Genomic DNA, 11,430 nt, shown 5'->3' with positions numbered 1-11,430 from the left:
TGAACCAATGTTTATACTTATATTCAGATTTTTTTAAGTTATGCTTAGCGTTTCTTTGGTATGAACTCAAGGCTGATACGGTTTAGAATATAACCTACATTTTCAGCAAATAAAATTGCAGATGGTACTATGCTTAATCGTTAAGATTTTCAACTTTCGCGGATCCGTCTTCTGCCTCTCATCCAATACACACTCCTTGAGTCAGATGATGCATGGACAATGTGTCAGTCAATGAGGTTGTATTCTTAGTGAACCAATGTTTATACTTATATTCAGATTTTTTTAAGTTATGCTTAGCGTTTCTTTGGTGTGAACTCAAGGCTGATACGGTTTAGAATATAACCTACATTTTCAGCCAATAAAATTGCAGATGGTACTAAGCTTAATCGTTAAGATTTTCAACTTTCGCGGATCCGTCTTCTGCCTCTCATCCAATACACACTCCTTGAGTCAGATGATGCATGGACAATGTGTCAGTCAATGAGGTTGTATTCTTAGTCAGTTAGATTATCTGAAATAAAATACGGTCACTATGCCCATTTTTAAGTTCTTACTTCAGGTCATCTAACTAATACGACAGAAGACAAAATAAGACTATAAGTATCTTCCATGGCCGAGAGTGTAAGATAAGTTCATCCCGACCCGAGCGTAGGGTACTTTGCGGAAACGAGGTATAACGAGTTTCCGCTAAACACCCTGCGCGAGGGTTGGGGTGAACCTTTCTTACACGTGCGGCTATGGTAGATGCTTTTTCTCCCACCTCAGTTAAACAAAATTAAGAAAAAATATATGTTTTGCTAGAATTAATTTGTGCGTAGTGGAAATAAATGCGTATGGATATGTGATAATTCGTGGTTGTCATGGATATGCGCGCATGGAATTCAGATTATGTTAATAGTCAGATCGGTCTTTAAATAGTTCTGAGGAGAGTGAAGCATTATTTATTGAAAGGTGCGTAAAAACTTTTTTATGGTGACAACTGAGGCGAGAAATAATTAATATGCATTCTAAATATTGCCACAAGACAAGGTTTCTATGATGCTACAGACGGCAGTCTTCAATAAAGAAGGTAATTACAATGTGATGACCATTAAAAAGGAGTTCCATACGGGTACTTCTTTTATTATTGCCCGAGGGCAAGATAGGAATTACTAGCAAGGTTAAATGTTTGGATCTACTAATCTGAGGTGGGAGAAAAACTAATCAATATATAGATTTTCTGTATAGCTAAATTATTAGTTTAAGGTTTCTTGTTGCAAAAACACCGCATTATGAGTTTGTATTTTTCTAATCCCTGCATTTTCCTTAAATAACGTAACACATTTGATACAAAATATTTAAGAAAGAGCTCAAATTAACCTCAAGGAATTTAAAATGCCACGTTGTATTATGATTTTCCAACAGGTTATGACAAAACGCTCGCCGAGTTTACATACGCCGACGGCGACATTAACGAAATCATATTTAACTGTATGGCGGACTCGTCATTCGTCGGAATATCCGGCCGCCTCTCATTTAAAGATGGAGGCGCTGATCCTGACAAGAGCATGGTGTTACAACGCATTCAAGGTACTTTTGTAATTGTCAAGGTTCGCTTTTGCTTGTACAGGTCCGGAATTCAAAACAGTCAGTATCCTTATCGTTGGCAATACTATATATAACTAACATATTATTATCTCGTCTGCTATTTCGAAAACCAATGGTGTTTTATGATACCCGTAAAGTCATTTTCATCATTGTTTGCGTTGTGCAATTGTTTTTGCAGTTGCCATAACTGACAAATCGGTGGAGCTATAATAATGTAACTTGGAACACTTGTTAAAGGAGACAATTTGCATGTGTTTTGCATGTCAATGAACGAGACGCTGTATAATTGCTGTTTTAAGGATATTATTAATTTGTGTAATTGAATCATCTTTATTAAGTCATCTCGAAATCTGTGTATGTGTCTTAATGCGTCTGCGTTGCCAAAACAAAGAAAAGAAACGAACGACTGAGGTTACACACAACTAATCATTTCGTCATACAGGTTTATCCACTAAACCGTTGCTTTTCTAGTTACCTTATCCTCGCTATTAGATATATCATTATGTGTCATAACATACTTTAAGCAAACACTTATTATAGTACAACTACTAGTGATGTACGAAAGTATGTATTTAATTTCCAAATATATTTGTTGTGGTTTTGTGTTCTTAAAATACTGACAATTATATGGATAGCGATATTAAGAGTACATATTTTAAATATTATGTCTGTATTTATACGGTAATTTATAAAGGTTGCAATGTAGGGTTATGATTCAAGTCTTAGAATACAGATTCATTTTAGAGTTCATTATACAAGGAAGAAGGAGACAATACATGTAAAGATATTGAATTGATTTGGGCATAACTCTTGCCCTAGAACTTAATAAATACCCACTTGTAAAACATTTCTGCATTTAGTTTGGTATAAACGTTAACAGTCTAGGCAGAAGGTCTTTAATGTTTTAGAACAAGCCTTAATTTTGATTATATTATGTTTGAAACGTTCGTTTATATCCTGCCATTAAACAAACTGACTACCGAATTCAAATGAAACTGTTAACAGTATGCCTATTTTACGAATTTTAAACATTTTGAACAGTCACTGCAAAAACTTTATGTTTACAATTCTACTCGTATAACCGTTTATCGTCGTTTGATCAATTACTGTTTCCTAATGAAAAGAAAATTTATTCCTTGAATTTCTATTTATTTCAGGAGGAAAAAGGGTGAATGTCGGTTATGTTACACAGGCGACTAATACCAAGCAAATAATTTGGCTGAAAGGAGTATTGAAATGGAAAGGTATGACACCTTTCAACCTATCAACCATATTATAACAAGTTAAATTTGTTTAAACCATAGCGTCTTTTTCACCAGCACAAGCAAATTGAATTACTGACATAACAGATCATTAGCTTTAAAGCTTCCTTTTCGATCCCGTCCTGAGTACTCTGTTTTGTACATATATCAATTGACTGTCTACATTCCGAGTATTATTGCCACAAAAATCCTTATACCATGCTCAAACTTGGCATATTATCTGGAAAGTGAAAATGTTGTTGTAAAACATATACTATGACAGATAGGACTGTAAACTAAAAGAAGAGTGAAATAAACAAATATGTTGAAATCGTGCACGTCCTACTATCATTATTGAAAATTAGTTATAGCATTTCTACTCACCGTATAACATTTTTGTCTAAAAAAAATTGAGCATGAAAAGGGTCTAGTTCATATATTACAAAGTATACGAATTAATTCAAAGTGAGCCAGAGCGACCGTGATAATTAGAGAAAACCATATTTATTTTGAGTCATTTGAAATTGTTTTATAAATGCTTTGAAAAGGTTTTTGAAAATATCACTCAAAATTATTAACCGATGCCCTATATAAATGTAATTCACTATTTCGACTGTTTTACAAATAGTAATCAACATTACAATGTTTTGAACTATTGACAGTTTGAACTGTTACACGCGCGTGAGGCACCATCATAGGTAAAAATAAACTGCATATCGTTTAAACTCATGAATTTCCGGTATTGGTTTTGTAATTAAAATCAATATGTGAAACTTCAATATATTCGCTTTACAAAGGTATTTGTCTCTTTCGTGTTTAAACAAAATATATAATCAGGTAATAAAACAATTGTTGCATTGGCATTTGTGTAACAGTCAAAACTTTTGCCCCTCGGTGTCGGGGATGACATTCTGAACTGTTGCCTTCGGCCTATCGGCCTCGGTACTTCAGTTCAAAAAATATCTTAAGGGGATCATTAGGTTTGACGTCACTACCAAATAAATTAATTGACTTGTGTACACAGGCCAAAATCGCTACGCTTTGATTGGCTAGTTTGATGCCATTTACATCAAGTTGCTTGAAAAATTATATCGCCCACATGTGGATGTATATAACTTTGTCAGATTAAGATGGTTATAGCAGACAAAATGTCACTCCTCGAAGAAAATCTTTAACTCCATTATATTTCTTTTTCATCCATATCATTTAGGCGTTACCAGTAATTGTCACATGACTATGAATTTGAAATCAATGAAAAATACTAGTTTAATTAAAAATAACTTAATTTTATTTGCATTGTAAATGAATGAATTATAAGCATTTATATTCACCTTATATAATAATACTTAAAGTACTTAGTTATAAATAGCAAGTATTGTCGTTGGGTCTGTTCGTACATACTAGTCCCGAAACTTACCGAATACCCCTCTTATGTGTCTTTGCTCAGTAATTGTGAGTGTTGATGAATGTGATATATCTGTCTATGCATGTTTGTAGGCCCCTTGCCTGTTGGTTTATATTAAGAGTATATCAAGATAACATTTTTCACACGTTTTGGATTTAGTCTTTGATTATGGTGGGATTTCTTAGAGTTTGTTTTTAAAGATAACACTATAAACGAAGTACAAGGCGACGTTTTATAGACGCTAAAATAATCCGTAAAATTACTAGACAACACTTCAGACTTGCTTGGCATACAAAAAGAAAATGCTCCTATCCAACATGGCTTAAGATTAATGTCTTTGTTCTTACTTACTTGTATAAACACGACGGCCATTACAAATTGAGACTACACATATTTCTTCCAGACAACAAAACACCACGTGACTCGACATACGTGACCTACCGAGAGATCACCATCCCTCCAGTAATGTACATAACCTTGTGTACCCTTGCAGCCTGTGGAATCATCCTGGCTCTCTCCTTGTTTGGGTTCAACATTGTGTTCAGGAGCAACAGGTACGTTAAAACAATACAAACTTTCTTGAAAAGGGGTAGGCACAATAGTCCAGATTTAAGCAGAAGTCCTGTTTAAACTTACAGCCATTAAGACTATACTAATATTACACGAGAGACCCCCAATGTAAAAGTCGTGTTAATGGGCAATATGTCTAACACAAGACAAAAGCTGGCCACGTGACATAACGATTCGAACGAGTCAACATCATGTTTGGTAAAAAGAAACACGTGTATACACAACAATTGTTCTTTCAGGGTTTAAATTGGTACACAACTAATGTGAACTATTTCGCATTTCAAAGCAACCGACGACGCAATACCTCAACTTTTTTGTCAAAAACCGACGACGTGCAACGTGTTGATGGGATGAGTTTCCTGATAAATAAATTGTGTGACTTACTATGCATTATGATCGTGGTATTTATTAGTCATATATAAACATGTATATGTTTTTCTAATGCTGTAAGACAACATTTATCGGAAAACATGTTTCAATTGTGCTTGCGGAAAAAATGAGAGAGGTTGGCCATTGTAACTTTCTAAACCTCGTTTTCCTATAACCAAATTATTTTTGCTTTTCGTAATAACAGAATTCAATAATTTCATATTTCTATAGAATTTTGGCCTCATGTGTAGGATTATATATACCCTGTGGATAGAATTTACATTATGGAACTTCCGTTTGATAGGCGAACGTGGTAACTATACATATTAGCATATTTTTGGACCAGAAAGGTTATTTATTTTTTTCAATAACAAGAATTTTTGTATTCTATTATTACGAAAAGCAAAAATATTTTTTTTATCATTTGGTTAAAAATATAAATTGCTCAACATATCGCTCAGTAACAAGGTATAGTGTTCAATTTTACTCAAAGTCTGCCCTATGTATTGTAAAAATGATATGGAAATATCAAACTTACAGCGATTTTCCCAAAAAAAATTCTAAAAGCGAAATATATTTGCTTCTTGCAATAACCAAATGTGACGTGACAAACCACGTGGTATGTCTACACTGTAATGTGCGGTCATTTCATATTCATATTTCGAGTCTTGCCTTTTAAGTATCTATTGAAGAGAATGCCAACACGAAACATGTATGAACGTTTTATTCATAATTGTTTTATGAATCATACCAATGTTGAAGAGCATGTCATGCTTTGTGTTACCTCACACACTTTTACAAGACACAGTAGGGCGTCAATATGAAACGGTTTTTAAATATGTATATGATTAATTTAATTTAATCCTATGTGTCAACCAGTAGTCGACATATCGTTTACTATTTATTTCTAGATCAGTGAAGATGTCCTCTCCGAACATTAACAACGTGTTACTGTTTGGATGTATGATGTGCTACTCAACTGTGTTTCTCAAACCGACAGAGACGACGCATGGAGCTGTTTGCAAGGTGATGTCGTGGTCCTTTTAAGCTTGCCTGTGTGTCGAAGAAAAAATGCAACACATCATCCTTGCACAATACAAAACCAATTCAAGATTTTCATTCTAATCTTGGAAAATGCTTTGCATGTGACAATTTTTGCATTTATAGGAAGAACCATCATAGTTATCAGGAAGAAACCATTAGGAACAACATACACGTATTTGCGATCACTACGGGACGCTCTTGTTTGTTACTTAAGTATATTTCTACTGATGATTATGGAAAATGTAAACTATGGAATAGTTTGTTTACAACGTTACATATATCATTTTATAATAAACAGTTTCAATTAAACCGATACGTTTACATCAAATATTCAGAAAATACGGCTGTGATATGTGAAGGCAATGTGGTTTCATGCAAAGTTACGGTCCTTTAATGTTAAATTTTTAATGTACTTATTGTCCAGAATACCACGTAGGCTTGTGCGAGGTATGCTGGTACTGTTTTAAGCATTGTCAATGAATTGTGAAATATCGACACTGTCAATGTCCTGAAAAAATATGTTCCCCAAAACTCACTTGTATATAATAAATGCGTATTCCATTTTTGTTGTGTTTGCCATTTTGTTTATAAACTTGCACTGTTACATGGGTATTCAATTTTTGTTTTAAACAGCAATGTTTCTTTTCATAATTAGCATACATGTATATGGGGTTTTCATGCTTTTCAAATACAAATTTAATTAGACCGACATGGAAAAGATAATATTAATATATTATCTTTGAAATATGCATTTTTCACATACATATAAGCAACAAGGCTACAATAAAACACTATTAACTTCAGGGACAAACCCAGTTGTATTTTTTATAAATCCTTAGAGACACAAGGTAAGGGCCAAAATATAACAAGAGATACAAACGTACGAACACCTCAAATCCACGTAAAATTTGATGTTGGAATGGACAAACTGTATTCGATAGTGTTTTACATCTTTCCTTTTGTAAATGTTTGGTTCTGTTAGTTTATCCTTTTCTACTTGTATAGGCTCGCGTCTGCCTCTTCTGTATCGGATTTACAGTGACATTTGGTGCGCTATTCACTAAAACATGGCGAGTTCACAGAATTTTCACCAACAAAAAACTTCTTAGAATGGTAAGAGTTTTAATCAACATCGTTATGGTATCGTGTTGCAACAAATCAAAACGCACGAACAGTCTCTAAATTTTTGTATTAAGGTACGTAATATCTGGTTTCAAATTTTAATGATTTATAAAATCTACTTTTTACGAGAAACACAACGGCAAAGGCCCTTTTGGCTTTCATCTGAATCATGTGTCGACATTACTATCGACAAGCATTTTTATTTGCATCTTTTGTTTAATTTCGACTAAGCTGTAAATTGCCCCTAAACCGAGTTTATAAAAACAAATTTACTTAACAATTGTTTTAAACATTTCTAGGCAATTAAAGACTACCAACTTCTTGCAATAATCGGTATCCTAGTTGCTGTGATTACCGGCGTCCTTATTGCATGGGAGACAGTTGGACCGCATTCGGTAGTAGTGCAGTACCTAGAAAAAGAGGTGACCTTCGTGTTATACTGTTTGTATAGATGTGTTCTTAGAGAAGTCAAACTCTAACATTGTAATCATAATGATATAAAGACATTAAAACGACAGGGACAATATCAATATAGTATTTAGTATGTTTAGAAGTCGATATGCAGATATTAACTATTATTTGATTTTTGTTTTAAGGTACATATGGATGAAAACGACTCCGAAATTCGACCGTTTGTGCGCATGTGCAGGTCTGATAATTCGGTGTACTTCGGCTGGGCAATCTACATTATAGAGGGCGCCCTTCTGTCGTTTGGAGCATTCCTTGCCTGGGAAACACGACACGTAAGGCCATTCTTTACAATGCCTTATCATATTTAAAACATGATCCGAACACCATCTGTGAGTCGGTACGTAGGGGTATTTGATAACAATGATATGCTCCAACATGTATTGCTTCGCTTTCGAACATTGGTCGGAAAACCACACTTAAAATCATTCAACGTATTCATTACGACAGAGAAAAAAGGCACGAAATGGAAATCGTCTGTGAAGGACCTAATTAGTCAGGTAATATGTCATCGAATTCGCCCAACTGTAATGTTTGTTTAGCAGTAACTCCTGAAAAGCTTATTAAGAAGACGTTATCTTAGACCGTTAACATGCGTCTGGAATCAAGGCCGTACATTTCTTTTACCATGAATATGAGTCTGGTAAATGGATTGCGAAATTTGAGACCATAATTACAGCCGGCAATTAGGGAGGCGCTATTTTAAACCATTCATATGCGTACTGTATCACAGAGGCGCTAATTTAGACCATAAATACAACTCGAGTATCAAGGAGGCGCTATCGAATACAAAACACATGTGTCGGTCATGACAAGGAGGCTAATTAAGACCCTATATGTGTGTGGGTACCACGGGGGCCCTATTTTGGACGATAATTACGGTTCCAGTGGCAAGGAGGCACTATTTAGACCATAGGTATCACGGACGCGCTAAATTACGAGTCGAGTAACAAAGTGCTATGTAATACCACTAACATGAGTTTGTTATAAAAGATGCGCTAATTTAGAGCATACATGTGGAGGTATGATGGAGGTGCTATTTTAGAACATAATTACGAGTCTGGTATGTAAGGAGTTTGGTATCAAGGAGGCGCCAATTCACACCATAAACATCCGTCCGATGTTCAGGTGTTGCTAATCAAAACCATATGCATGATTCCATTATTAATATGATCTTATTTCAGATATATTTCTAGATAAAGCGTTACAATAAAGCTTCTGTTATTATCGGATCAATATTGTCGTTTGTAAACACGGAATATTTCAAATGACCTTTTTATTATATATCTATAAATATAATCCCAAATATATTCTGTATTGTACAGAAAATGTTAAATATTAATAATAATAATAATAATAATAATAATAATAATAATAATAACGCATCAAAATATCCTTTCCCGATAAATGATGAGTATTTTTAAAAATTATGTACGTTCCGAACCGCTGTTTTCAAATTTAAGTCCAATCAGTTTATATTATGTGAGGACGCTGTTCCACAATGACGCTCTTATCTTTCGACTGTTATCCTTAAACCAATTAAATATGAAATACCAAAACGACATTAAAAGAGACTCTAACACTTACACACAACACAAACAGACCAAGACACGCATCGAAAAACCCTTTTCTGGTAAATGATAGCATTTTCGCTTTGAAACGGTCAGTCAAACTCGAGTTCACTGCACGATCCTTTAATAATATATTGTAAATTGGAACTCAATCGATTTATTATTGTGTACGTTCCGCACCGCTGTTTGCAAATGTAAGAAGAACATATCGTGTGAGGACGCTGTTCCCCAATGACGCTCCTTATATTTTGACTGCCGTCCGTGGATCATCTAAATATTTCATGACCTGCCTGTAAATAAATAGTTACACTACTTTAAGAGCTATATTTTTTGCGGCGTAGTAACTTTTCCGATGTGTTATATTATATCTAATAAAATACTACTAATTAAAATTTCCATTAATGCCATATGAATAAAGATAAACACAAAGTCCTTCTTGACGAAATTCTCAATAAAATAAAATAAGACATAACAAACCCTGTTAATAGGACCATTTAGTCCATTAGTTAAGCAAAATCATCCAGAAGTTCTCAAATTTTCTTTTAGAAAGTCTCCCAAAAATCCGGATGATAAATTCCCTGAACGCTTACGAACATGAAACTTTAATGACAATTACATTGCAGTTTGTTACGACGCACAAGGCAATCACCAATAACACATTGAACTAGAAACACAAATGTGTGAACACCACTCAGACAACACTCATATTTCTTGAATGTGTTGTATACGTATTTTAAAGGCTACAAATGTGAAAGCATTTAATGCAGAAAAAAAACAAACAGTTCGATATGTTATGTTATGTTATTTAAACCGTATATCAACATTGTAACTTAATAGCGAGAACAAGTTGTTGTTTTTTATTAGAATTATGTTAAATCATGAGCAGTTCCGTTGCCAAAATATTGGAACTAAATTTATTTAGGTTCTATTTTCCATGAACATTTTCAGGTAAAGATCGAGGCCCTGAACGACTCTCACCAGATTGGCCTCTGTCTATACAACGTGGTTGTCCTGAGCGCGGTTGGCCTCACCTTGTCTTTTCTACTGGAGAATGAGGTTGTCATGCTGTATGGAATCACGTCCGGATGTCTCATCATTGGAACTACAGTCACACAGCTTGTGGTATTTCTACCAAAGGTATACGATATCACTGGATAACGGTTTGCATTATCATGGCTATTAAATCTTATTTTGTAACAATACATTTTTTATTCCTAGAAAGGAGGATAAGTGAGTATTCATTCAATTATTAATTCGTTAACACATTTAAACATATATAGTGTTCCACGTTGTATTCTAAATGGCGTGGAGTATGTAAAGTTGTATCTTTGTTCGTAATTAAGTGGATGCTTCTTGTCACATAATCGAATATCCAATCCCATTTACTTCACGAACTTATAACAAGTCGATTTGACATTGTATAGTCTAGAGTTAAGATAATTTGTTGCAAACAATGTCAGTCCCTTATCAAAATGGCCATAAGAATATAAAAAAGTAAAATATTCCTCGTTATCGAATATCCCCATATACTTCGCACACTTATGGCAAACAAAACAAGACACTTAGGCCTAGCTAGCGAATATGATAAATGTTTGGTTAAAGACATGTTGATTGTATAAAAACATACCCTGTTATGTTAAACACTTAATTGTTTCAGATACATGCTGTTCACTCAAAGGTGGAAAATGCAGTACAAAATAACGGCGCCATGTTCAAATCGAATACCGGATCAGGGCCGGCAACCAACACTAAGGCTACGGATGACCATACATCGGATAAACAGTAAAATAAACAAACAATGCCAAGTAAAGAAAAACGCTGATCGGGCATTTTATTCAACCATTAGGGAAAATGATACCAGACCTAGCTAAGCAGTTCGTTTAGGCATTTTATTTTATAGTTTTTTGGAAGAGGATAACACAACAAGCATAGCTGATAATGGATTTACCTTGGATAACCTGTAAAGGTTAAAATATGGACAACTTTAAAAACAAACGTTGGTCAGGTATTTCATTTAACCAACGGGGAAACGAATCTCACGACAAGCATAATG

General features: G+C 34.4%; 1 protein-coding gene across 1 annotated transcript; it reads left to right on the top strand.

Moving 5' to 3' along the window:
• Nucleotides 1-1,472: 1,472 nt before the first annotated feature.
• LOC128227215 (gamma-aminobutyric acid type B receptor subunit 2-like) lies at nucleotides 1,473-11,163 on the top strand. The gene is made up of 9 exons (XM_052937523.1): nucleotides 1,473-1,569; nucleotides 2,745-2,831; nucleotides 4,637-4,787; nucleotides 6,084-6,198; nucleotides 7,222-7,329; nucleotides 7,638-7,760; nucleotides 7,935-8,081; nucleotides 10,326-10,514; nucleotides 11,035-11,163. The coding sequence occupies exons 1-9, from the start codon at nucleotides 1,473-1,475 to the stop codon at nucleotides 11,161-11,163; spliced, it is 1,146 nt and encodes a 381-aa protein (XP_052793483.1).
• The last annotated feature ends 267 nt before the right edge of the window (nucleotides 11,164-11,430 follow it).

This window comes from Mya arenaria, chromosome 1 (assembly GCF_026914265.1).
Source record: "Mya arenaria isolate MELC-2E11 chromosome 1, ASM2691426v1".
Taxonomy (NCBI): Eukaryota; Metazoa; Mollusca; class Bivalvia; order Myida; family Myidae; genus Mya; species Mya arenaria.
Note: the sequence above shows the minus strand (reverse complement) of the source record. Positions and strands in the feature narration are given on the sequence as shown.

Coding starts and splice junctions, on each gene's coding strand:
- LOC128227215 (XM_052937523.1), top strand. CDS start 1,473: ATGGCGGACTCGTCATTCGTCGGAATATCCGGCCGCCTCTCATTTAAA. Junction 2,832..4,636: donor AGGAGTATTGAAATGGAAAG/GTATGACACCTT, acceptor TATTTCTTCCAG/ACAACAAAACACCACGTGAC. Junction 6,199..7,221: donor CGCATGGAGCTGTTTGCAAG/GTGATGTCGTGG, acceptor CTACTTGTATAG/GCTCGCGTCTGCCTCTTCTG.